Here is a 25,779-nt window from a genome sequence, read left to right on the forward strand (position 1 = left end):
GTTAAATTAATCTGAAATGACATGTAACAGATTAGTTCAAATGGTGCTAGATTATCCACTTTGAATAGTAAATCAGACCCAAAAGTATCATATTTTCCCCAAATAGACTGTGATCCTATTAGTTTCTAAACAACCACTGCCACTACCCAACCACCAAGTATTTATGTAGCATTTAACGTAGTAAAATGCCCCACGGCCCTTCACATGATGTTAACAAAATTTGACAGCCACATAAGGAGATATTAGGGCAGATGACCAAAAGCTTGGTCAAAGAGGTAGGTTTTAATTAGTGGTTTAAAAAAGGAGAGAGGTGTAGAGGGGCCAGAATTGATGGAGCGCAGATATCCGAGGGTTGTAGATTACAGAGATAGGGAGGGGCAAGGCCATGGAGGAATTTGAAAACAAGGATGAGAATTAAAAAAAAACGAGGTGTTGCTTAACTGGGAGCCAAAGTAGGTCAGCGGACACAGGGGTGAGGGGCGATGGTAAACGGGTGCGAATTAGGATATGGGCAGCAAAGTTTTGGATGACCTTAAGTTTACGTAGGGTAGAACGTGGGACGCCGGCCAGAAGTGCATTAGAAGAGTCAAGTCTAGAGATAACAAAGGCAAAGATGAGGGTTTCCACAGCTGATGAGTGGAGACAGGGACAGAGTCGGGTTATGTTACGGAAGTGTAAATAGGCGGTCTTAGTAATGGGTCAGAAGCTCAGAGGTCAAATATGACACCAAAGTTGCGAACAGCCTGGTTCAGCCTCAGACAGTTGCCAGAGAATGGGTTGGAGTCGGTGGCTGGGGAATGGATTTTGTGGTGGAGACTGAAGACAATTGCTTCGGTTTTCCCAATATTTAGCTGCAGGAAATTTCTGCTCATCCAGTATTGGATGTTGGAGAAGCAGTGTGACAATTTAGAGAAAGTGGAGGGGTCGAGAGATGACAGTGAAAGAGCTGGGTGTAGTCAGCAATGTTCCCATTAAGCTACTTGACTGTCTGGAGCTCCCACGCAGCCAGCAGACCATCTTCCAATTAGGAAAAATTGCGCATGCGCGGGAATTTGTATAGGCCGAGTAGGCGGTTAAAAATTAAATGGAACACTGGTCGTCTGTGTACATATGGAAACCAGCGCTGTGTTTTCAGATGATGTCGCTGAACAGCAGCATGTAGATGAGAAATAGGAGGGGGCCAAGGATTGTGGGTGTTGCGGGGATGGGGGAAGGAACACTTGAGATAACTGCGCAGGAGTGGGAAGAGAGGCCATTGCAGGTGATTCTCTAGCTATGACTGGATAGCTAAGAATGGAATCTTTAAAATATACTTCAGTGTGTCAAAGTAGTGCCTGGAAGGACCGGAATCAACAGACTGCAAGGTACACAGCAAAGGAAAGAATTTACTAATCACTTAATCCAAAGCTGCTAACTTTAACAAGCATGAGTGCTCAGCTGCATGGAAAGGATATTGCAAGTTCCTCACACTATGATCAGAGTTACTACAACACTTAATCTACTGTATATTTATTAGCTAAAATGAGTAAATCCTGTAATGACATGCCTTTGAGATTGCTTTGAGCTGCTCCCACCTCAATGCAGGCAGGCAGTATAAATGACCGCCTTCGTGTTGCCAATGACCTGGGCAACATAAACCAGTATACAATGCACATTACTATATAGGATGTATTTAGCATTAAAGCCCCAAATTATTTTAAGAATAAAACAATGCGCTGAGAAGTATTGTATGGAGAACTGTAATAAATTTCAACTTTCTAGGAAGCCATGTATACTCTCACTGCAGAACAGGAGACTTTTATTGAAGTTCAATATTCTAAGGGGTATAATAAATTGACCACCAATAAATTGTTTGATACAACCACAAATTCTGCAACCAGGGGGCACGGACACAAGCCCAGAAGAAGGTAGGTGAACAGTTTAGATTTAAATTACCTCAGGAGGATGGTGAATGTCTGGAGCAGGGAGATGGTGGAGGCAGATGTTGTCAGTACTGTCAGTTGTATTAACATTTGTATATTTCACTCTTTCCAACCCCCCCCCCCCCCCCCCCAACTAGTTTCCTTTAAGGGTCTCACCATCCTGTTGTTGTTCATTGCTGGAGGCGTGGCTGCTGCCTGAATCCATTGAGCAGGCACTGTCGGGACTGTTCTCCACTGAATGCACAATCTTCCATTCAGAATCACTCTCCAGTAGTTTCTTTGGTGGTTCTTTCACTTGATAATCACTGCTGTGGAACGAGAGAGAGAGAGTTAATGTACAATGGCTACATACCACTGGGGTCAAGGGTTGGTTCAATAGGGATGCCTGAACTGGATATTGTGGAAAACTTACTAATTGTTGGGATTAAATACACAAGTGTTTTACATATAGCTGTCTGTGTAACTTTCTATCCTTCACATTTTCACATCTTCTTGTGTCACACTAAAGCAATGCCTTCCATGACCAAATGCAAGTCACTGTCATGACTTATTGCCATTACCTTCTACCCTGGAGGAAGTGGGGTGCTAGGCTCAGTTTAGCAGATCCCTTGCTAAGTGTCCATCCGTTATTGATAAAATCTACTCCCCAGTGATAACCCATTTTGCTAAAGTATGAATTTTAGATGGGGAAGCTGGATCCTTTCTCATTCGCTCCAGTCTACAATAGAGTTTATATTGCACATGATAAATGCAGGACATGAAGAAGTAGATTAGATACAAGAATAGAGTTGTTTAAGATTTGACAAGTTCGATGGAGAAAGAGTTTGATTTGAATGCCAGAAAGCCATTTTAGCATCCAAATATTTAATAGTGCTCAGAATACATACTTCTCAGTGCTGCTGGAATGGTCATCATTCTGCACTGGATAAAACATTGGTACACTTTGTTCAGTCTCCGGCGTATCCATCTCCTGGCAAAACGTTTTCCCTGCATCCTCCAGGCAAATAGAGCTTGGCCTTCCCTCAGAATTACTTGACAGAAGGCTGGGCGATAACATCTAAAGCGATAAAGTTATTATTGAAAGTCGAACATAGGGTTATTAGCAAGCTATTTAACTACAGGAAGAGTGTGATTCATAGAATTACAACACATTTAGAAAGTTACGTTTAAAAAAAAAAATGCAACCAAGATTTTTAAAGATTATATTACTCTTTTGAAGCATATCTCAAAATGCTGCAACAAAGAATGAAATTGTACCAATTCATCCTATAATTCTGAGATCTTTCCAATATTGGCTATTTTAGAAGATGACTGTGGCAAGTCAAGATAACTGCTTCCTCACAAAACTGGTGAGGAAATAGGAAGACACTATCCTGTGCCAGTCACACACATCTAAGAGCTGGTTACAGAGGAAATTTCAATCTCAATTATGCTCACATTATTAACTCTGCTGGTTCAAATGTTCTATTTAAATTTACCATGGGGTCCATATGTGAACTTAGATCTAGGATTATTAGCAAGCTTTTTAACTATAGGAAGATGGTGATTAATCAAATTATAGAAATTACAACACAAATAGGAAATTACATATTTTTTTAAATAAGCAACCAAGATGCTTTAACAGCAGAATCTTTGCAATTAATCCCAAGAAGCTTAACATTTCTATAATGTAAAGCATATCAAGATTCCCTATGTCATAGAAATATTTACAGAGCATTATTTTAGAAGCTCAAATTTCTAGTCTTACCAAGTTTAAGAGTTTATGTAAACATTTTGTACATTGAAGTATTGAAATATTAAATGTATCAAAACAATTTAAAGCTTCAATCGAAAAATGGCAAATTTCAGTAGAAAGTGAAAAACAATTTCTTCTAAACTAAACTTAAATAAAACTGGTCTCCAAACAGACTTTAAAAAAAGTTGGAAATGGAAAATAATTTTACGAGTTGACAGTCAGAGACACACAGTTCACATCGCACCACCCCCCAACAGACCCCCACCCCCATCCAACTCTACAATGGAACTGAAAACTCATTACATGTTGTTTCTCCATCATTCGCAGGATCCCTGAAGCCAACTCACTTAAAGATTTAACAGTCCTACAATCTACTTTAGACCTTGCTGTCAAGTTAGTGTATATAAATGAATATAGCGTGAAGCAATTGTTCAAACCCCACCCAGCATTTCAGTAATGTGAATCCTGCTAACAATTCATATTGGGAGGCCCCAAACCATAGATTACATCAGCAGTCTTAATTAGCTACTGATGGAGGACAGTCGGGATCTCTGGCAATCTACTTTAAGACTTACATCCCCCTGGGAGGACAAACAGTCGAGTGGAAGCAAGTCTATAGAAATCCCTTTGAGTAGTCTCTTTGTATTATTGTATTAAGCATATCAGTTACACTTTAACAGCACATACCCTAGGTTATAGGCTCACTACTTAACTGGAATGTTGCTTTTACAGTAATACTTGCTCAGGCATCAATTTCTCATGGGTACTCAATATAAAATATAATTTCTAACTGCGCCAAGAGATTACCTGGAATGGGGAGCAGCTCAGAGCTTAGTTAATGCCAATGTGAAGTAGCCTACTGTGAAATAGATATGTAGCTATCTGAGAACTTTCACTCATTCCTTCTCCCCCACTGGGGGGTGGGAGAAAGATGCAAACAAGTACCTGATCTTCACTTGAGAATACCTCCCCATGATATGAAGACTACCAGTAACATACACTGCTTTGGAGGGGAATGCAGGAGGGAAATTGAAAACAGCGTTCCAAAAGAGAAAATGACTTCTTATTCTATGCTATAGGTTCTTAAATGCTCCAGTAGCGTCAAAATCCATCGGAACATTTTGTCTAGGGTTTCTACTTAGATGTACTTATTTTAAAATATGGCTAAACATGGGGCCCTCTGCCACAGGAGAGGTCATCCTTACAGTAGAACACTTGATTAAAGCCCCTCCCCCATATTTTTGGAGTTTCCCTCCCTGACATTGGAGGCTAAAGATCGACTTGCATTATTACAGAGCTTACAAGAGCAGCATTGGCACCTAGCTATTCAATTCTTCCTATGGCTGCAAAGTGGAGACATTTAATTGCAAGTATAAATCTACATTCGACCCAACCCATTTTTTAATCCCTTTAAATCCTAAACTAAAATTCAACAAATAGAACATTTGGAGGCTGAAATTGCCCCTTTCTATAAGACCTCTGGCCGCCTGAAAGCCACTATTTTGAAAATTGCCCGTCCTTAGGTTTGGAGCGGTGTCAGGGACCGCTCCGCCCGTTTTCCCATATTTAAAGTCTCTAACAGTTACTCAATTTTACAGTTAGCGATCTTGGAAATAAAAGCAATTCAGAGAGGAAAGCATGGCGCAGCTGACTATAGTGTTCTTACTTTGGGATTGTTTCATTAGCACAATGTTTCTGGACTGCATATACATTTTGCAAGGTTGTAACAGAATTAAATTATTAAGAAATGTATTCATCACTACTGTAAAGAAGTTCCTTGATGACTTGGGGGCAGTGCTGTGTGGTGAGGACAGGCTGGTGGAGGACCCAGTCATCAAGATCCACGGCGCGGTTCTGGACACCGTGGACCACTTCCCATATCTCAGGAGCCTCCGATCAACAAGAGCAGGCATCGACGATGAGATCCAACACCGCCTCCAGTGTGCCAGTGCAGCCTTCGGTCACCTGAGGAAAAGTGTTTAAAGACCAGGCCTTCCAAACTGCCACCAAGCTCATGGTCTACAGGGCTGTAGTAATACCCGCCCTCCTGTATGGCACAGAGACATGGACCATGTACAGTAGACACCTCAAGTTGCTGGAGAACTACCACCAATGATGTCTCCGCAAGATCCTACAAATCTTCTGGAAGGACAGGCGCATCAACTTCAGCGTCCTCACTCAGGCTAACATCCCCAGCATTGAAGCACTGACCACACTATCAGGCCACATAGTCCGCATGCCAGACACTGGAATCCCAAAGCAAGTGCTCTACTCGGAACGCCTTCCCAGCAAACAAGCCAAAGGTGGGCAGCGGAACCACTACAAGGACACCCTCAAAGCCTCCATGATAAAGTGCAACATCCCCACTGACACCTAGGAGTCCCTGGCCCGAGACCGCCCTAAGTGGAGGAAGTGCACCCGAGAGTGCGCTGAGCACCTAGAGTCTAATTTCTGAGAGCGTGTAGCAATCAAGCGCAGACAGCGGAAAGAGCGTGCGGCAAACCAGTGCCACCCACCCCTTCCCTCAACGACTATCTGTCCCATCTGTGACAGAGTCTGTGGCTCTCATATTGGACTGTTCAGCCACCAAAGAACTCACTTCAGGAGTGGAAGCAAGTCTTCTTCGATTCCGAGGGACTGCCTATGCTGAAAGAAGTTCCTCCCTCTCCCAAATGCATGGCACTATCCTCAACAGGAGTTTTTTTTTGCATCTTACAGGGTGGCTTGCTGTTTTGATAAGAATAAAAATCTTAAGATGCTTAAAGAATGCTTCCGGCAAGCAATTTCTATTTTAAGAAAAAGTCTGAAACACCAAAATTTACCGCCATTTATCATAAGCTGGATACAATATTTTAATTATTTTGTATATAGACTCACCCTTTGATAGAGATAAGACTCTAGGTAGGTCAGTTTCTGAAAGGGTTAAATTATCTATTTTTTGGCAGTCTTTATGATGAATATAGAGAAAGGTTTTAAGAGCTCAGTGTTGCAGCTTCACTGAAATATGAACTGAATATTTAGCTTGTATGCTTAAGAAGCTTTAGATGACATTGAAAATGAGCAATTTAGCAGAAATTTAAACAACACAACCATTGTGTACTATCACACAATCAATATGTTGGCTGCAATGCCAGTATGTGTCTATAATGAGCCGCTGCCAACAAAAACAAAATAAAACTTGACACATGAGCAGCATAACTCACCAGAGGGCAACTTTAAATTGTGATATATAAATGGTTAGAAAGCATTAGAACTTCACTCCAGTGAGCAGATCCTCTAAATCAGGTTGCTACTCGTATCATTCCATTGTAAGCTGCTGCCAAGTCTCTCTCACGCCGCGTACAGGAGGTGGGATGCCCGACTTGGGCCCAGCGGCACTCCCAGGAGAAGTGCTGGCCTCCTGCTCCGCCTCCCCTCACGCCTCCGTGCACAAATTACATGACGTTATTCTCTCAGACGTCCGCCTCGGGCGTACAGCTTTGCCCCAAACAGCTTCAGCTGCTCAGAAGGAAAACAGGAGGCAAAAACAAGTGTTTCAATCCCTCGAGCCTGTTACACAGGAACAGGAGGAGGCTCATTCAGCCCCTCGAGCCTGTTACATAGGAACAGGAGGCGGCCCTTTCAGCCCCTCGAGCCTGTTACACAGGAACAGGAGGCAGCCCTTTCAGCCCCTCGAACCTGTTACACAGGAACAGGAGGCGGCCCATTCGGCCCCTCGAACCTGCTCCGCCATTCAATCAGATCGTGGTTCATTTGTACCTCAACCCCATATCCCCCTATACCCTTACCCAACAAACATCTATCGATCTCAGTGCTGAAAGCTACCATTGGCTCCACCATCCACAGCTTTCTGGGAGAGAGTTCCAGATTCCCAGCACCCTTTGTGTGAAGTGCTTCCCGACATCACCCTGAACGGCCGGGCTCTAATGTTAAGGTTCTGCTCCTTGTTCTGGACTCCCCCCACCAGAGGGAGTAGTTTCTCTCGATCCACCACATCGAATCCTTTAATCATCTTAAACACCTCGATTACATCCCCCCCTCGCCCTTCTACACTCGGGGAACACAAGCCCGGTCTGTGCAAACTGCCCTCAGGGTTTAACCCTTTCAGCCCCGGGATCAGTCCGGGGAATCTGGGCTGCTCCCCCTCCGAGGCCGATATATCCTCCCTGAGGGGGGGGCCCAGAACTGGATGCAGTGACCCGGGGCGGGGGGGGCAGGACTGGACGCAGTGTCCTGGGGGGGGGGGGGGAGGGGGCAATACTGAGGGAGCACTGCACTGTCGGAGGGTCAGTACTGAGGGAGTGCTGCACTGTACTGCACAAACGCAAGTCCCCTGCAGTCAGAATCAGGGGAAGTCATAACGGGGAACAAAGAAATGGCAGACCAATTGAACAAGTACTTTGGTTTGGTTTTCACTAAGGAAGACACAAACAACCTTCCGGATATAAAAGGGGTCAGAGGGTCTAGTAAGAAGGAGGAACTGAGGGAAATCCTTATTAGTCGGGAAATTGTGTTGGGGAAATTGATGGGATTGAAGGCCGATAAATCCCCAGGGCCTGATGGACTGCATCCCAGAGTACTTAAGGAGGTGGCCTTGGAAATAGCGGATGCATTGACAGTCATTTTCCAACATTCTATTGACTCTGGATCAGTTCCTATCGACTGGAGGGTAGCCAATGTAACCCCACTTTTTTAAAAAAAGGAGGGAGAGAGAAAACAGGGAATTATAGACCTGTCAATCTGACATCGGTAGTGGGTAAAATGATGGAATCAATTATTAAGGATGTCATAGCAGCACATTTGGAAAGAGGTGACATGATAGGTCCAAGTCAGCATGGATTTGTGAAAGGGAAATCATGCTTGACAAATCTTCTGGAATTTTTTGAGGATGTTTCCAGTAGAGTGGACAAGGGAGAACCAGTTGATGTGGTGTATTTGGACTTTCAGAAGGCTTTCAACAAGGTCCCACACTAGAGATTAATGTGCAAAGTTAAAGCACATGGGATTGGGGGTAGTGTGCTGACGTGGATTGAGAACTAGTTGGCAGACAGGAAGCAAAGAGTAGGAGTAAATGGGTACTTTTCAGAATGGCAAGCAGTGACTAGTGGGGTATTGCAAGGTTCTGTGCTGGGGCCCCAGCTGTTTACATTGTACATTAATGATTTAGACGAGGGGATTAAATGTAGTATCTCCATATTTGCGGATGACACTAAGTTGGGTGGCACTGTGAGCTGCGAGGAGGATGCTGAGGCTGCAGTGTGACTTGGATAGGTTAGGTGAGTGGGCAAATGCATGGTAGATGAAGTATAATGTGGATTAATGTGAGGTTATCCACTTTGGTGGTAAAAACAGAGTGACAGACTATTATCTGAATGGTGACAGATTAGGAAAAGGGGAGGTGCAACGAGACCTGGGTGTCATGGTACATCAGTCATTGAAGGTTGGCATGCAGGTACGGCAGGCGGTTAAGAAAGCAAATGGCATGTTGGCCTTCAAAGCGAGGGGATCAGAGTACAGGGGCAGAGAGGTATTACTACAGTTGTACAGGGCCTTGGTGAGGCCACACCTGGAGTATTGTGTACAGTTTTGGTCTCCTAACTGGAGGAAGGACATTCTTGCTATTGAGGGAGTGCAGCGAAGGTTCACCAGACTGATTCCCAGGATGGCGGGACTGACATATCAAGAAAGACTGGATTAACTGGTCTTGTGTTCACTGGAGTTCAGATGAATGAGGGGATCTCAAACATTTAAAATTCTGATGGGTTTAGACAGGTTAGATGCAGGAAGAATGTTCCCAATGTTGGGTAAGTCCAGAACCAGGGGTCACAGTCTAAGGATAAGGGGTAAGCCATTTAGGACCGAGATGAGGAGAAACTTCTTCACCCAAAGAGTGGTGAACCTGTGGAATTCTCTACCATAGGAGGTTGTTGAGGCCAATTCACTAAATATATTCAAAAAGGAGTTAGATGTAGTCCTTACTACTCAGGGGATCAAGGGGTATGGCGAGAAAGCAGGAATGGGGTACTAAAGTTGCATGTTCAGCCATGAACTCATTGAATGGCGGTGCAGGCTCGAAGGGCCGAATGGCCTACTCCTGCACCTATTTTCTATGTACCATTATTCTCTATGCAAGGGAAAACACACTTGGTCATCACCAATCCTTCCCCTTACAATACAGAGGATCAAGAGTAGCAAACATTCCACAGGCTTGGATTATCTAGATTCTTGTAATCTTTCTGCACCCAGGGGAACAAAAAACATAATTTATAGACCATTATAAACACTTCCATGTTAGCTCCACATATACAGGTATATAACCAATTTATTGGGGACCATTAGTAGTTATTGCTGACCACTTATTACTAGTTAACAGTGCACTGACCATCTCAAGGAAGTTATCCAAATCCCGTGGTCCAAAATTGTCCTGTTGTTCTAAGCAGCTGCTTGACAACCCCCGTGCCACTGACATTTTGCCAGGAGTTGGGGTTGCGCAGTACTCCTCTAGCTGTCTCTTTCCTAGGATGGAGTGAATTAGATCTTTGTCCATTCGCTCGGCCCATCTTCCTCGTGGCTGGAATGCCTCCACGTTACTTCCTGTTCGATCCTGCACACTTCCGTCACCCGCCATCTGCAACAGATGTTGAAGAAACAAAGTGAATTCCTTAGGAAATCTTTACCACTGAATTTACAATGTTGTAAAACTCCCATCACAATGCACCATTAACCCAGGTGTATTGGTTGCCTATGTGATTTTCAGGACAGAGACCCCATCCCTGAAGTCTGAAAAATCACAGTTGGTTAAATGTGGCCCAGTTTGCTCAATATTTAATTGGTCAGTTTATCTTTGCCTCAGATCTTCAGGATTTATAATTAAAAAAAAAACATTTGCTATCTTCACAGACTTTTTCTTCCAATATTTTTCAAATCAGAATGCCTTAAACCCCTACCCACACCGAAGGGCAGAGTTAGCTTGGTAAACTGCCAACATAAGAATGACTCCTCCAATGGCTCAGTTGGCAAAGTTAATATGCAAGGCAGTGACTGGAATTATATAGAATATACAGCAAAGAAACAGACCGTTTGCTTTGCTCAAGCCTCCTCTCACCCAAGTCTATCAGCATAACCCTGTATTCCCTTCTCCATATGCTTATCTAGCTTCCTCTTAAATGTATCTATACTATTCGCCTCAACCACTTGTGGCAGCGAGTTCCCCATTCTCACCACTAACTGGGTAAAGAGGTTTCTTCTGAATTCCCCAATTGATTTGTGTGTGATTATTCTATTGATAGCCTCTAGTTTTGCCTATCCACAAGTGAAAACATTGTGTATTCATAAAATTAAGACCTCAGCTGTTTTTTGTAAGAGAAAGTGACCCAGTCTGTTTAACCTTTCCTGATCCTTGCAGTTCTGGCATCATTCTCGTAAATCTTTTTTGCACCCTCCAGTGCCTCTAGATCCTTTTTATAATATGGCAACCAGAACTGTACAGTACTCGCATGGTCTAACCAAGATTCGATACAATTTTAGCACAGCTTCGACTTTTCAATTCCACAAATAAACCTTAGTGCTTGGTTTGCTTTTATGGCCTTATTGAACTGCACCACAACTTTGTGATTGGTACTCCCAGCTCTCTCTGCTCCTCTACCCCATTTAGATTCCTCTTTTCTAAGTAATACATGACCTCCTTATTTTTCTTACCAAAATGTAACAAATGTTGAAATTCATTTGCCAATTATATGCCCATTTTGCAAATTTATTAATGCCTTCTTGCAATTCATTCACTTCAATGTTGACCATCTCCCACCCCACCTTGGTGTCGTTTGCAAATTTAGAAATCATGCTTTTAATTAAAGTCTAAATCGTTAATATAAATTGTGAACAACAGTGGTCCCAGTACGGATTCTTCTGGCCCCATTTCACACTTTCTGCCACTCTGAATAGTTTCTATTTTCTCCTTTATTTATTCCATCATTTTTCCTTCTATCTATGTTAAGCTGATTAGTATATAGTTCCTTGGACATGTTCTATCTCCCTTCTTGAATATAGGTACAACATTAGCTATCTGCCAGTGCTCTGGCACTACACCGTTTCTAATAAATTAAGTGTAGTAGTACCACTACTATCTCCTCCCTAGATTCTCTTAGAATGCGCAAGTGCAATCTGTCTGGACCAAGGGTTTTATCTTCGGAGTTTATTTAATATTTCTCCTTTTTACATTTTAATGTAGTTGTATTGTTTCTAATCTCATCTTCTGACTTCATGTCCACTTGAACGGTCTCCCTGATAAATACTGAAGCAGAATCATTTTTTAATATTCCTGCCATTTCACTATTGCTGCCTATGATTTTATCCTGACCATTCCTCAACAGCCCTATTCTCATCCAGACTTTCCTTTTATTTTTATAAATGTGCCTTTAGAATATTTTACTATTTTGTTTTGTGGTCCTTGGTAAATTTAGTTTAATAGTTCCTCTTTGCCTTCTCTCCTAGTCTCTTGGTATTCTCCCTTGTCTTGCTCTCCTCTGCTGACCATGTACTTAGCATACGCCACTTCCCTTATGTCTTTATTCATCTATGGTGTCTCTTCATTGTTTAGTTTGTTCTTGTTTTTTTCCTGGACTCTTAAACATAGTTTTAAATGTTTCCTGTTGCTGTTCTACATTACTGTTGTCCATTTTTATTTTCCCAAGTTTTATTCTCAGCCCTCAAAAATCAGCATTTCTCAAATCTATTACCTTGGTCTTTGTCATGTTTGTGTGCTGCTCATTTATTATCCTAAACTATATATTATGGTCACTATTGCCTAGATGTTTACTTCTCTTATCTGCTCTGGTTCAGATCCAGAGCCAACAGCAAATCCTCCTCTGTTGGGCTCCTTTCATACAGGGTTAAAGTGTAGGAACTCCATTCCCTTAACCCAACTCTTCTGGCTAATTAATTTCGGTGTAGTTTGATTCTGCCCTGTCCTGGGTTGTCCAACTTCAGCTAGCGTCCTACAATTAGCCTAAATTATCTGGTCATTACCACATTGCTGCGCGTAAATTGGCTGCCATGTTTCCTATATTACAACAATGACTACACTCCAAAAGTACTTCATTGGCTGTAAAGCACTTTGCAACGTCCAGTGGTCGTGAAAGGCGTTATATAAATGCAAGTCTTTCTTTCAATGCCCCGGGTTCAGGGTGGCAAGATCAACCAGGGTCCCTGCTCTCAATAACAGTGCAACTCTTGCTGGAAAATGAAGAGGTGTAGGATGCAAGGCGAGAAGAGAACGCTCAGCTGTTATGTCCCCCATGACTAGTGAGCCAAGAATTACTGTCTTGGTTCACATATGAATCATCCCATTTGGCACGTAACAGAGTAAGCATGTAATTGCACCTCTGAGTCAGTGCTCTCTACAGAAGGGGGTGGAGAACGAATTTAGGAGAATTGTAATGTTTTAACTGAAAGGATCGGATATCATTGACAATTTTTTGGTAAATGTCTTCAACACATACAACCTTTTTCTGCATCCTCAGAATATTTTAAACATATATTCTCTACTTCAAACTTTTCATGCTGGACACAAGCCACACTTGTATATCACGGTGCACATATTTAGCTCAAGACAAGAGTGTACAGCTAACTCAAAAAAGGTCAATGGGTAAACTTTGCATATTGCATTTGAAAATACAAATCATACTGAATAGAAATCACATCTATATACCTTGGTATGGAGCTTTCACAATAGAGAAATTAATCCTGCAAATTAGTGTCACATGATCATGGCCAAATCCTTTGTCCACCTACAAAACCTTTGAAATGCATTTTACAACAGGTTTTCCCCCCGACACGCAAAATCTTTATGTACATTGAACAGGATTCATTGTTACAGATTTCATTGTGTTTAGGCAGCCGGTGGTGCATAGTTCCCTTGCAGTGGTGCAAGATACTGTAAACAAAAACGGAGAGACAGCTGTGGGCTATCCAGTGTACAAGGCTGTTCACAGAATCATACAATGGTTACAGCACAGGAGATCCATTTGGCTCATCAAGCCTCTGCAACAGCACTTCAGCTAGTCCCACTCGCTCGCCTTGTCCCCGTAGCCCTGCAATTTCTTTTCCTCCTTCAGGTACTTATCCAACTCCCTTTTGAAAGCCACGATTGAATCTGGCTCCACCACCCTTTCAGGCAGTGCATTCCAGATCCTAACCACTCACTGCATTAAAAAAAGTCATTCCTCAGGTCGCCTTTGATTCCTCGCCAATCCCTTTAAATTGGTGTCCTCTGGTTCGCGACCCTTCCACCAATTGGAACAGTTGCACAACATACTTCAGAAAGATAAGCTGTTCATCCATAACTACACCTACCCACACACAGAGACACCCACAGTCTAGAGTAACAAATATTCTCATAGCAAGTCAACACAAGCCCTTCTTAATTCAAGCATAGCAACAACAGAGGCCTGGGGAAGGAATGCCTGCCAATCATCTTGGCCAAAAGAAATAGGAACCAGTACATTGGAGAAAATAAAATGGAGCTGGGAACATGAAATTAGATGCAATATAAAAAGCATTGTCTGATTACATTCATGCTACTCCTACATCATTTTTCCCTACAATAATTTGTGCGTTGAAGGGTCAGAGTAATTTTCTAGCAATGAGCAATTCAGTATAGTTTAGAATAGACTTTCACAGGCACCTGATGGCTCAGTAGGTGAATGCAATGTGAGGGGAATGGAGCCCTGAAGAGCCACAGTTCAATGCCTGCTCAGAAGGTTAGCTAGTCACAGCCAGGACAGTGCAGGTGGCCTCGGTGCCCCCAGACTGGGGAGGGGAACGGTCAGGCAGTTCAAGCCCGTCACCAATATCTAGTGACCCTTGCTGCAGAGTGCGGGTGTGAACACTTGCACGCGCGGAGATCAGCAACAATCTTCGCAATGTTCCTCCATCAAATAGCATGGTAATACTGCCCAGATCCACATGTAAAAGGATGAGTAGCTAGACAGGAAATGTATGCAAGTGGAGATTTGTACATGTATAGGCAAGTCCACCAAATGAACAGGTTTCCTGACACACTGGTGCTTAGAACTGTATCTCAGAGCAAAACCTTTTGTAGAGGAGGGAAGACAACAGGCATTGAAGTTAAAATTATAACCTGGGCTAAGATTTTGTGATAAGTTAGTAAATGGAAACTGGTTTCCATCACTCTCTCTCTCTCTCTCAAGTATTCTCTCCCTTCCAAAAAAAACTTACCAGTTTCTTTGCCCACATTGGAAGTTTCCCATTGGTCAGTAGGAATGTAGTCTCTTCAGTCTTATCTGCAATATTGAATAACAGCAATAAAAGCAATGAAACAAAAAAGAGTTTTCCTGCACATCTTAAGGGAAAATTGTTTAATCTTTGGAAGAGAAAAATACAGGGTCGCGGGGAAAGCATGGGGTGGTGGGATTAGTTTTGGATTGCTCTAGCAAAGAGCCAGCACACATGATAGGAAGGGGATGAATGGTCTTTTCCTGTGCCGAATACTTCTATGGTTTAAGATTCTATTTGCACAGGAGGGAGGGAGAAAACAAGATCCAAAAGGGACGTCATATAGTTAAACTTAATTAGCTACACATTTGCTTTTGGGCCATATTTTGATGAAAATATTTCTGGCAGATCCTGGAAATTTTTTATGGAAAGTAGTCTGTTACAGAATTTCTTGAGGACCTCAGTGAATGTCACACTAAAAATAAACAGTCATGTTGGCATAAAGGCACAGCTATGTGTTATAAAACAGATAGCTGAATGCTTCAAGGCTATCATTTAGCCTTGGGTTCAGGTATGTTTATGGCAGAGCCCACACTGCGACATGTGTGCACGCTAGGTCCGTGTAGCAGAGCAGGTCTCCAGTCGTCCTGGTTTACTCTTGCCACTGGACCAAGACCTAGCTCGGTCAAGCCCGTGTGGTGACTGGTGTGAAACGGCCACCACACGTTAAAAAAATCCACGCACAGGCATCTTCCACCCCCTTAATTGGAGTTCAGGACTGGAACATCAGGTCCTTCATCGAAACACCTGTGAACTCGTGGAAGCAAGTCATCCTCGTTCGAGGGACCACCTATGATGATTATGATGCCGTGAAGTTGCAGAGGTTTAAAATGATCTTTTGGGTCTATTCAATCAACCCCATGTACTGTAAAGTATATATAAAGCTGCTCCTACCTCTGTCCATGTGCTCTTTTATGGGAGTTTGGAATGATCCATCCTCTGCATCCTCCTCACTCATATCTTCCTGATCATCTGAAGGTAACTTTTGCACCACGAAGGTCTCCCTCCTAAATCATTGCAGAACAGTTATTAAATATTGAAAGTGAAGCCCTTATTTCCATGTTGCAAAGTTTCAAAATTTACTATTCCCTAATTCTCAGTCATCAATTTTGGGACTGCAAAATGGGCATTCCACAAAGGCCACAGTGTTACACTGGGCAGACAGCTATGCACATGCATGTACTGTGGCAACCACCACCAAAAGCACTGTGTGCACAGCCAGTTACAGCAGCAATAGGTCAAACTCAGTCAGCTGTGGCTCAGTGGTAATACTCTTGCCTCCGAATCAGAAGGTTGTGGGTTCAAGTCCAACTCGAGACTAGAGCACAAAACCTAGGCTAACACTCAGTGAAGTACTGAGGGAGTCCACTGCACTGTCAGAAGGGCCATCATTAGAAGTTAAACCGAGGCCCCATCTGTTCTCAGGTGGAAGTAAAAGACCTTATGGCACTATTCGAAGAAGAGCAGAAGCGTTCTCCTGTCCCTCTCCCCAGCTCCTAACTGGTGCTGAACCAGACGGTTCGCAACCTCGGTGTCATATTGACCCTGAAATGAGCTTTCGACCACATATCCACAGCATAACTAAGACCGCCTATTTCTACCTCCGTAGCATCGCCAGTCTCCACCCTCGCTTCAGCTCATCCGCTGCTGAAGCCCTCATCCATGCCTTTGTTACCTCTAGACTCTACTATTCCAACGCATTCCTGGCTGGCCTTCCACATTCTACCCTATATAAACTAGAAGTGATTCTAAACTCAACTTCCCATGTCCTAACTTGCACCGAGTCCCGCTCATGCATCGCCCGTGCTCGCTGACTTATATTGGTTTCCGGTTGAACAATGCCTCGATTTCAAAACCCTCATCCTTATTTTCAAGTTCCTCCATCGCCTCTCCCTTCACAATCTCGAATCTCCTCTCGCTCTTCCCCCACCCCCCCCACAGTTGTCTGCACTCCTCCAATTCTGCCCTCTTGAGCATCCCTGATTATAATCACTCATTGGTGGCCATGCCTTCTGATGCTTAGGCCCCAAGCTCTGGAACTCCTTGCCTAAACCTTTCCGCCTCTCTTTCAAGACTTTCAAGCCTTAAAACATACCTCTTTGACCAAGCTTTGGGTCACCTGCTCTAATTTCTACTTATGTGGCTCGGTGTCAAATTTTTAATCTCAATAGTCCTGTGAAGTACCCTGGGACATTTCACTATGTTAACTAAATACAAGTTGTTGTCATCGTGTCTTGGCCAATATGTATCCCTTAACCAACATAGCTAAAGCAGATTATCTGGTTATCACACTGCTGTTTGAGAGAGCTTGCCATGCGCAAATTGGCTGCCATGTTTCCTAAACAGCAGCAGTGACCAAACTTCAAAAATACTTAACTAGTAGTAAATTACTATGGGATGTCCTGAGATAGTGAAAGGTGCTATTTGAATGCACCCAAATGGAATTGGACTTGCAACAGTCGCTTTAAGTTTTCCCACCCAATTTAAGCTACTACACAGATCAGGGCAGTGCAAATTTCCTAGTAAAACAAATCAATGGGTGGCAAGATCGCAACGACATTGTGGCACACCGCAAAACATTTAGGTCTCCTGGCCCCACACTTTCATTCTTCATACCAAGTCTAATGGCAATTGTGTAATTAATGTGAGGTGCATCACAAGGTGGGGGAGAAGGAGAAGAGGCAGCAGCACATTAAGGAAGCTGAAAGTTGGTAAGTCACATGGGCCCACTCTCCTGCTTCTTAAGCATTAAGGTGATATTTGCAGGTATTTGGGAACATGTGCTGCCTTCCACCTACACAGGAGAATTTTGGATTGTCAAACTTTGTGATCTCTGAATAACAAAAGGACTTTCAAATAATAAGGGCTGAAGGCAGTCAGATTTACTGAAGACCAGTATCTGAAGTACCTTGCAAATCAGCCAGCAGTTTTAATGATATACCTGATCGGTGCAGGTGCCTTGTCCTTTTTAACAATCGGTTTAATTTCAGACAGACGATGTCTCATGCATGTTGTCAACTGAGAGTCCAAGCGCCACATGAAAATGCAACTGTGGGTTATAAAAAAAGTAAAGTTAGAAAACCCCAGAACTATTCATAGTGAAAGTAGGGCAATTACTGCTTTCTAATGGTACTCCGACTAGAAAGCGTCCCAATGTTGACTTGCTAGACAGTCATACAATGAGCTAGTTAACTTCATAGTACCCTTAAGGAACATAAATTCAGTCTTGCATGAAGGAACTATGATAAACTGTCTGAATAAACAGTTTTCAGCAGTGGATTAGTAGTTACGGGGACAGAAATAAGATCGGATTCCAGCAGAATTGTCATAATAGTGGTGAAGAATGAGAAAAGCTGATCTGCTAATGATACTTCAAAATCCTCAGTGCTGAAGTGGTCATTCAGTAGTTGACAAAATGTAGAATGTGACGAGTGCCGTTTCCCCAATTAAAATGTGACCAAGATTGCATGTGAATGCCAGATATAAAAGGAGAAGGAGGATTTGTGTTGTTACTTTAGCCACATATTGCACAGTGGAAACATTATATGACTGACGACACAGCATGCTAGTCTCCTAGGGCCAGGTTATTGTAGGAGAAAGTACACATTTTATACTCAGTCATGTTGGCCAACAAATTGGTGCCTTTCAATAATTCTTTCATAAACAAACAAACTTTGCTTGGATTGTCTCCAAAAAGAGCAATTTACAGTGTATACCAGCAGAAAGTACTCACCTGTCCCCTGATACTGTGATCAGATACTTGCAGTCATTACTAAATTTCATGCCAGTTACAATTTCTAGGGTGGAAAGATGAAAATTAATTTGAAAACCATTTGTATTATATTTTCACTCAGTCTACATTATTACAGAATTCAAAGTTGTTCTAAACTACATGAAACACTAGTTGTTTCTGAAAATTCAGAGACATCAAATTCATTGTAGAAATTCACAAGTTACTGCTCCTTGAATTTTACATATTTCCAGACTGATTCTATCAGATTCCAAAATGAAGCACCATCTTTATAACTATAGATCTTCACAGACAAATAATGGATCTGGACTTTCTGCACTATGGGTAATGCTGCAGTTTTATCAGTATAATATAAGTAAATCGAAAAAATTTCTCAGCTCAGACTTAAATTAGAAAAACGGTCAAATGGTGTAGCAGAAAGGGATTTTACTTCCTGATTAGATTTATAAACTGCCCAAGTTGAATCTCCATCACACCAAACACACACAAACTCTGGGTGGTGGGCAGGTTACCAGTCAACACCAGATACTCCCACTGTGCACTCTCCCAAGGACTGTAGATTATCCAGAGCCAAGCTGAATGCAATCATGCAGCGTTGCTGGTACTGAGCATGTAAAACAAGGAGGTACCAGAGTCCACAGCGTTCTAAAATAAAATGGCATATTGATGTTCCTACAAATCAATCATTGACATTTGTATGAACCAATACAAAAAAGGCCTAGAAGTTGGTCTCGGGTGGTGGCACAAAATGAGTGGTACCGGATTGGCCGTCCGCTATACACAGCGCGATATTCAGTTCCATTGACTGCAGACAATTTCTAGGCCAAAATACCTTGCTTCACACAGGGAAAATTCAATTATCTTGTGCTGTCAACAAGACTGCCTAACTGTTTTTGTACCTTGTTACCAATCTTAAGCTTTTGAGAAGTAAGTTTCTATATCACAATTGTTACTGGTTCTGCAGCTTTTTAAACTTAAAAAAAAAATTCAAGCCTGTTAAATACTTAGTTATGTGCAGACGACTCTTCTAGAAAATAAATGTTTCACAGCACGCAAGAAAATTCATTTCTTTACAACCTGACCGAGAGTCTATTCTGAACCAATCCCACAACCCCCCTTGGAAGTATCACACTATTCATAATGCTCATATTTACTGATAACATAACTGTGAATTAGTTATAATGAACAATTCAGAAGCTTCTTTCCTGTTCATTGTATGCAGCATTAGTGCAAGTAGCCATCCAAGCCACACTGACTCTCTCCCTGGACCGCGCCAGTTTAATTACTCTATAGTTTAAACTAGAATGCAAGAGACTGCTGGATATTCACCAAGTGAAAAAAAAGGCTGGGTTTAAGAAATGACAATGAATAATTTAAAATATATAAAACAGAAGGGACAAAGTTGAAAGCGAAATGAAGCGGCTTTGTATGTTAATGTAAAAAAAAAAAAAGAGTACCTGAATGCCCAAACATGCTGGCTACGCATTCTCCAGTGTAGAAGTCAAAGATGGAAATATTCTTGTCAGAACAACTAGTGGCTACAAATGTTCCAGAAGGATCCATCTGAACCTAGAAACCAAAGCAGAGAAAACAATGCTAGGAAGCTCAACTGAAATTTGAAATAGTCCAAGAGAAATCCCCTATATTTAAAAAAAATTAAAATTCAAAAGCCATTGATGTGAAAAATCAGAGTATTCAAAATACTGTTCTATCAAGTGAAGATAAAGCAGAAAATGTGCTTGGTTTTGGTGTTAATATTCTCTTTAAATCTTTCAAGCACCACTGAAACTGAACACTTCCTTTATAAAAAAGGCATTTGATTTCATGTCATTTCCTTGTATTCTAATGCTCCCATTACTTCAGCAGCAGAGGGCGCACTAGCTCAATCTTTGGTTTGAAGGGCCTTTCACTGTTGAGAGTTTACTTTGTCAGATAGGAGTGGGAGTTGTCAGATGATGCAGGGCAGTAAGTTAAGCAAAGTTAGACATGGACCTTGCAGACTGAACTACCTGCAGCCAGCTGAGCCGCTAGGAGAGATGGATAGAACAAGTAGCGCTGCGAAGATAACAAATGAATCGAGATAGCATGGGTGTATATATGAAGGTGCAGTGTACTAGAATAACAGAACAGTAGACTGCAGTAGAACAACCTTTAAAATCCATCTGTGCTCTTTCAAACTTTGCGTGGGAGACCCTCACATTGCTGCAAGTATTAGCAACTCCCATAGAACCCCGTTCTAGCTTATAAAAGATCAGTAAGCAACCCAAAGGAAAACAGTGGCATCATAGAGTAGAGCACAGGTGGTGATCATTTGGCCCATCGAGTCTGCGCTGGCTTTTTCGAAGAGCAATGCAGTTACTCCCACTCCCCTTTCCCCATATCCTGCAATTTTTCTCCCTTTCAAGTATTTATCCAATTCCCTTTTGAAGGTTGCTACTGAATCTGTGCAGAAATCAGGAATATCTGCTAGCAAGTCAACAAATACAGAATTTAAAAAAAAAACAAGGAATGTGATTAATTCAGGAAGCCCCAGAAATCTCTTGCAGATCAAATCCTTGTTCCGAAACCCATCATGCTAACTCACCCACCCAATCTTTCTTTTCTTTCACCCCCTTTCTTTTCCATCAGTGCATTTTCCTTGTTTGAAGTATTAGTCTTCACCACAATGACATTCTAACTGTGCACAAAACAGCAGGCAAAGCCTCAGAGGCTCTAACGGTTGCTTAGAAATTAGTTGCTTTTAATCTACTTTAGATAAGGTCAAGAAACCCACTGAAAGTACATCTGGTTTCCTGCCCTCTTTGTGGGCGATGGAGTTGAGGACGGCTACAGAGTGGCAGCAAAATGCGGTTGTCATTTGAATGGAGAGTATGCTCAGATTGCTTGGAGTCTACCTATTTTGGGTGGGATAGGGAAGAACGAGAGCGAATATACACTTTCCTTGCTACAGAGGCAAGGCGTGAGTTTATAACCCTTTCCAGTCCTTCTTGGGCCAGTCCTGCAAGCTATGGGAATAGGAGGTTCTTCATGTTCTATAATTGCTAGCTTTCTGCATGATAGCAGATGTGACTCCAACAAGCTCAAAAACATTGTTAGAGATACAATTTGAGCAGCATTAATAAAATCTGGACAAAGCTTGCTTGACAAATATAAGCAGAAAGGTAAAGTAAATATAAAAAGGTGTTTGACAAAGAGCCGTGGGGTCTTCAAAGTCATCTGTAGAGAGCAGGGATTGACAAATGTTTCTTCCTGTACAGCGACCACAGGGCTCAGGTGATTCTAGTAGATAAATTCTCAGTTGCTGATATGGAATAAAATCTCTATGCTGATGTGCTTTTCTAAAACACTGACCTACAACTTCCCTGCCATGTGTGACCACAGATATCAAACTACAGCCACCTAAGCTACAAAATTAATTGTGCAAGATAGAGGCTCTAGCCTGACACTCGATAAAACTTTGTACATTTGTTCACATGGTTTCACATTGACATTTATGAATTCCAGAACAGAATATTAAAATAATCAAATTTACAACTTTAACAAAGTTCGAAACTTTTGTTCTGCATTCCTCAGAAATGTTCTCCTCTCTACACCAGGACAAATCCAGCTGTGCACTGGCAGGAATTGTGGAGAAGTTGGCTTGCCATTCTGAAACTTCAGCTAGCTCTCATTAGAACACATTTTTAAAAAGGCCAGTCTCCAGAGACATGATTCTTCATTGGACTCACGTGCTTCATTCAAAACTCTAGATCCCCACCTAGTGCTGTCTATTTGGTAAAGCATTATATCCCCTATAAAACTATTGAAAAGACAACATTAAAACCATTTGGTGCTATTTCAGATGCTGGAGACTTGTATTCCTTACTTTGAGGAGGATCCCATCTTCACTTTGCGAACCTTTGAAACATTTTTTTTGTTTCCCACTGCCGATGTTAAATATTCTGCAATAATATAAAGTGCAATTTTATTAAAAAAGAATCAAGAGATTTGTAAAGCAGATGAAATCTGTGTTTCCTTTGCTCCTCCTCAGTTTTCTCCTCCCCTTATGACACTTATTCCTGCTGGAGATAGTTCCATGGGCACTTCTATCCCTCAGCTATGTGCAGGAGGCATCATTCTTGTTGGAGCCTCAACACTAATTGACGAGGTGACTTCACAGTTCAGCCCAATTTCGGTCATACGATCTGACTTAAGGGCCTTTGATGTATCAGTGGGTACCAAAAACAAGTAGTGCTTCATTCCCAACATTCCTTATCTTGAGCAAAGAGCCCCCCCCCCCCCACCCAAGAGAGAAACATACCTAATATTTCTGTCCTGGCAGCCAATAGCTGCGTATTTCCGGGTGATATCAACATCCATGTCATAAAGGGTTGTCTTCCCAACTACATGGTGAGTTCGTGTAAACTGAACTCCATCGTCAGACTGCCAAAAGAAAATTTATACTGACTGAAAGACAAGTACTAGGATCTCGCATTATAGACCATTCTTCAAAACAGTATCAACCTCTATATACAGATAGGAATAGCCATCACCCGAGTAGATATTTCTGGGACACTATTCCTTTAGAAATACACATGCTGAACAATGAAGGGATTTTTCCCTGCCCAACTCTGCTATGTGTGCGCCTTTAATTTTCCTGACAGGCAGAGGCAACAGACATACAAGTAACAGTGAGAGCATTAAAACGTGTGCGCGCGTGCAGTTTTTTTTTAAAGTAAAAAATCATACAGCCCCATCTGGCCATGAGAGCAAGGCCGGAAATCAGTTTTGCATGTGGAGATTAAAATTTCTTTCCAAGAATGAGTCATCTGCTTTTGCTAAAACCACAACACAATTCCTTAAATGACCTCAATTTCCTATATTTCCCACTGACTAATTATCCCACTCTTGCATGAATTATTTGGTAGAAGAGAAAAGGAGTGCGTTTTAAGGCTTTTTTGGAAATGTTTAAAGTGAGTCATGAAGGGTGACAACTTGGAGCAACACCACCCAATTCCACCAAGTCGCAAGAACTAGGCTTATAACCACAATCTTACAGCTGAGCTGCCAATTTTAGCTAGGCACTGCCACAATCAGATCATTTGAAGCAGTAATGTCATTTGGACACTCATTAGCAGTGGTTTTCAGAGCTGCTTTGTCAGAAGAAATGTCCATTGTGTATGGAAACCGAGGTTAGAGTAGAGATTAAAAACAAAGCACCGAGGTATTTATAATATTGAGTAACACATGCGTGCATCATCTTGCAGTGCGTTGCAGATTTCCTCCAGTAATTCTTGACAGAGATCCCGATCTTAGCCCAGGCACCAAAACAGCAGGAAAATCAACCAAAGCTGATCAAGCCACACTGCCAATGCCTCCACAAATGTCACTGAGAGATCATCAGCCTGGCAATTGATTAGGTAACACTAGTCACTACATCAGATGTGAAACACTTTGGGATGCCCTCAAAATGGGGCAAGCCACACAAAAAATGCAAAGACTGAAAAGGAAATGAGGCAGAGTTTAAGTAAAGCAACAAAGAGGAAACATGTATACCAGGAGCCAAAGAAATAGTTTACCTTGTGTGCCGTCCGGAAATAGATACTTTTATCAACACCACAGCTAACCATTTTGACAACATCACCATTGGCTACAAGGAGGGAAAATAAAGGGAATAATTCAGAATAAAGTGGTCAAGAATTTCCATTACAGTATTATGCATATATAGTGACTGGGAACAGTGTTCATGTCATCAGTGGAGATTAGGAGTACATGGTAACACTCAAACCAGCCCCCAAATGCTTCCATTTATACAGACAAGTCCCAAGGTCTACATAAGAATCTAAGGCAGCTGCTTTAAACAGATTTCAAAAGCACATTTGGGGGGAAAAAAAAAGGGTCACCTGCTTCAAATAATCAACCTCAATACTTCCCGAAAGTTTATTTAAAAAAAAACACAACTATAAAGAGCATTCCCCTATTGTTTTTTGTAAACCTACCCAGACCAACACGCGCTGCATCCTACTTACTAAAAAAAAACTGGTCAGCCTCGTAGGATTGCTGGCAACATTCCTGTTAAGCTGTACAGCTGCGCAACGATCTGGAGGTCCCACGCAGGCCGCTTACTAGCTTTTATATGGGAAAAACCATGCATGCGCGAAAATGTGAATGGGCCGTGCAGCCACTTAAAAGGGACTGTGCACCAAAGAGACATTGAATTGCACTCATGACATTCTTCCTCTGCACATTGTGGTTTGCAGGTACAACATAAATTTTCAAACTGGGCTATCTGGACCCGAAAGGACTGGTAGAGCAATTGTAGACAATTCACGAGATCAAACTTCTGTTAGCCGGTTATTAGATTTCTGCTTGATTCACTAGTGCATCATTTCTGTTGGTGTATGCTCACAAAGTGTTCCTGCAACAAACAGTACGGTTTTCCTTTTTGTAGCAAGCACTGTCCTTCACAATTTAGAACAGGGGGCACCCCACAGGGTAAAGTTTGAAAAACAGTTGTAAATGTCAGAATCCCAGCCATGACATTAGGGCTGCAATTCAGCAACAGCTTCAGCAGACAGGAGCATGAGGCAACACACCAGTAAGCACTACAACTAGTCTCAGTGCTCCAGGCCCATGGAGAATGTGGAAGAAACAACTATGAATCATACTTCAAATCTCTCTCAAGCGACGTTCCTATTCAGCTGTGCTTGCACAGTTTGCTCACTAGTTTTTAAAAATGGAAAAAAAACATGCATATTGAAAATTTGAAAAATGGGCTGCACACCCAAAAAGAATTGAAGGAACATTGCCTTCAAGCGATTCCTGCTAGAGCGAGAGTGTGCGTGTGTACACATATACCTTGGATAAGAACAGTATCAGGGTCAGCAGTGAGCACACTTATGCTTCAACTCACTGTTAGCGCTCTTTGGTCAGGTGCCACAGGGCTGCTGGTGTGCACGGAGGTATACCCTAGCCATGGGTCAGCACCTTCAGTACAAGAGTGGTGAACTTGGCAAAAAAACACAGACACACATCCAAGATGACCACAACAGATCTCTTTGTAGTCAAATATTGACAGATGGTTAAACACAACTTATTTC

The 25,779-nt window shown here is 42.1% G+C and overlaps 1 protein-coding gene across 4 annotated transcripts in view; it reads right to left on the reverse strand.

Moving 5' to 3' along the window:
- Positions 1-25,779, reverse strand: part of LOC139239213 (mitogen-activated protein kinase-binding protein 1-like) — a 77,684-nt gene that overhangs the window by 14,757 nt on the left and 37,148 nt on the right. For all 4 annotated transcript variants that reach the window (XM_070867879.1, XM_070867878.1, XM_070867877.1 and 1 more), the window contains exons 14-24: positions 24,259-24,329; positions 23,001-23,122; positions 22,566-22,641; positions 20,158-20,269; positions 18,683-18,746; positions 17,891-17,998; positions 15,844-15,956; positions 14,893-14,957; positions 10,040-10,285; positions 2,810-2,979; positions 2,079-2,230 (exon numbers count right to left, since the gene is read on the reverse strand). In XM_070867879.1, the coding sequence (XP_070723980.1) occupies positions 2,079-2,230; positions 2,810-2,979; positions 10,040-10,285; positions 14,893-14,957; positions 15,844-15,956; positions 17,891-17,998; positions 18,683-18,746; positions 20,158-20,269; positions 22,566-22,641; positions 23,001-23,122; positions 24,259-24,329 (1,299 nt within the window). The remainder of the gene's footprint in view (positions 1-2,078; positions 2,231-2,809; positions 2,980-10,039; positions 10,286-14,892; positions 14,958-15,843; positions 15,957-17,890; positions 17,999-18,682; positions 18,747-20,157; positions 20,270-22,565; positions 22,642-23,000; positions 23,123-24,258; positions 24,330-25,779) is intronic.

The sequence above is a fragment of the Pristiophorus japonicus genome, chromosome 26 (assembly GCF_044704955.1).
Source record: "Pristiophorus japonicus isolate sPriJap1 chromosome 26, sPriJap1.hap1, whole genome shotgun sequence".
In the NCBI taxonomy this organism is placed as follows: Eukaryota; Metazoa; Chordata; class Chondrichthyes; family Pristiophoridae; genus Pristiophorus; species Pristiophorus japonicus.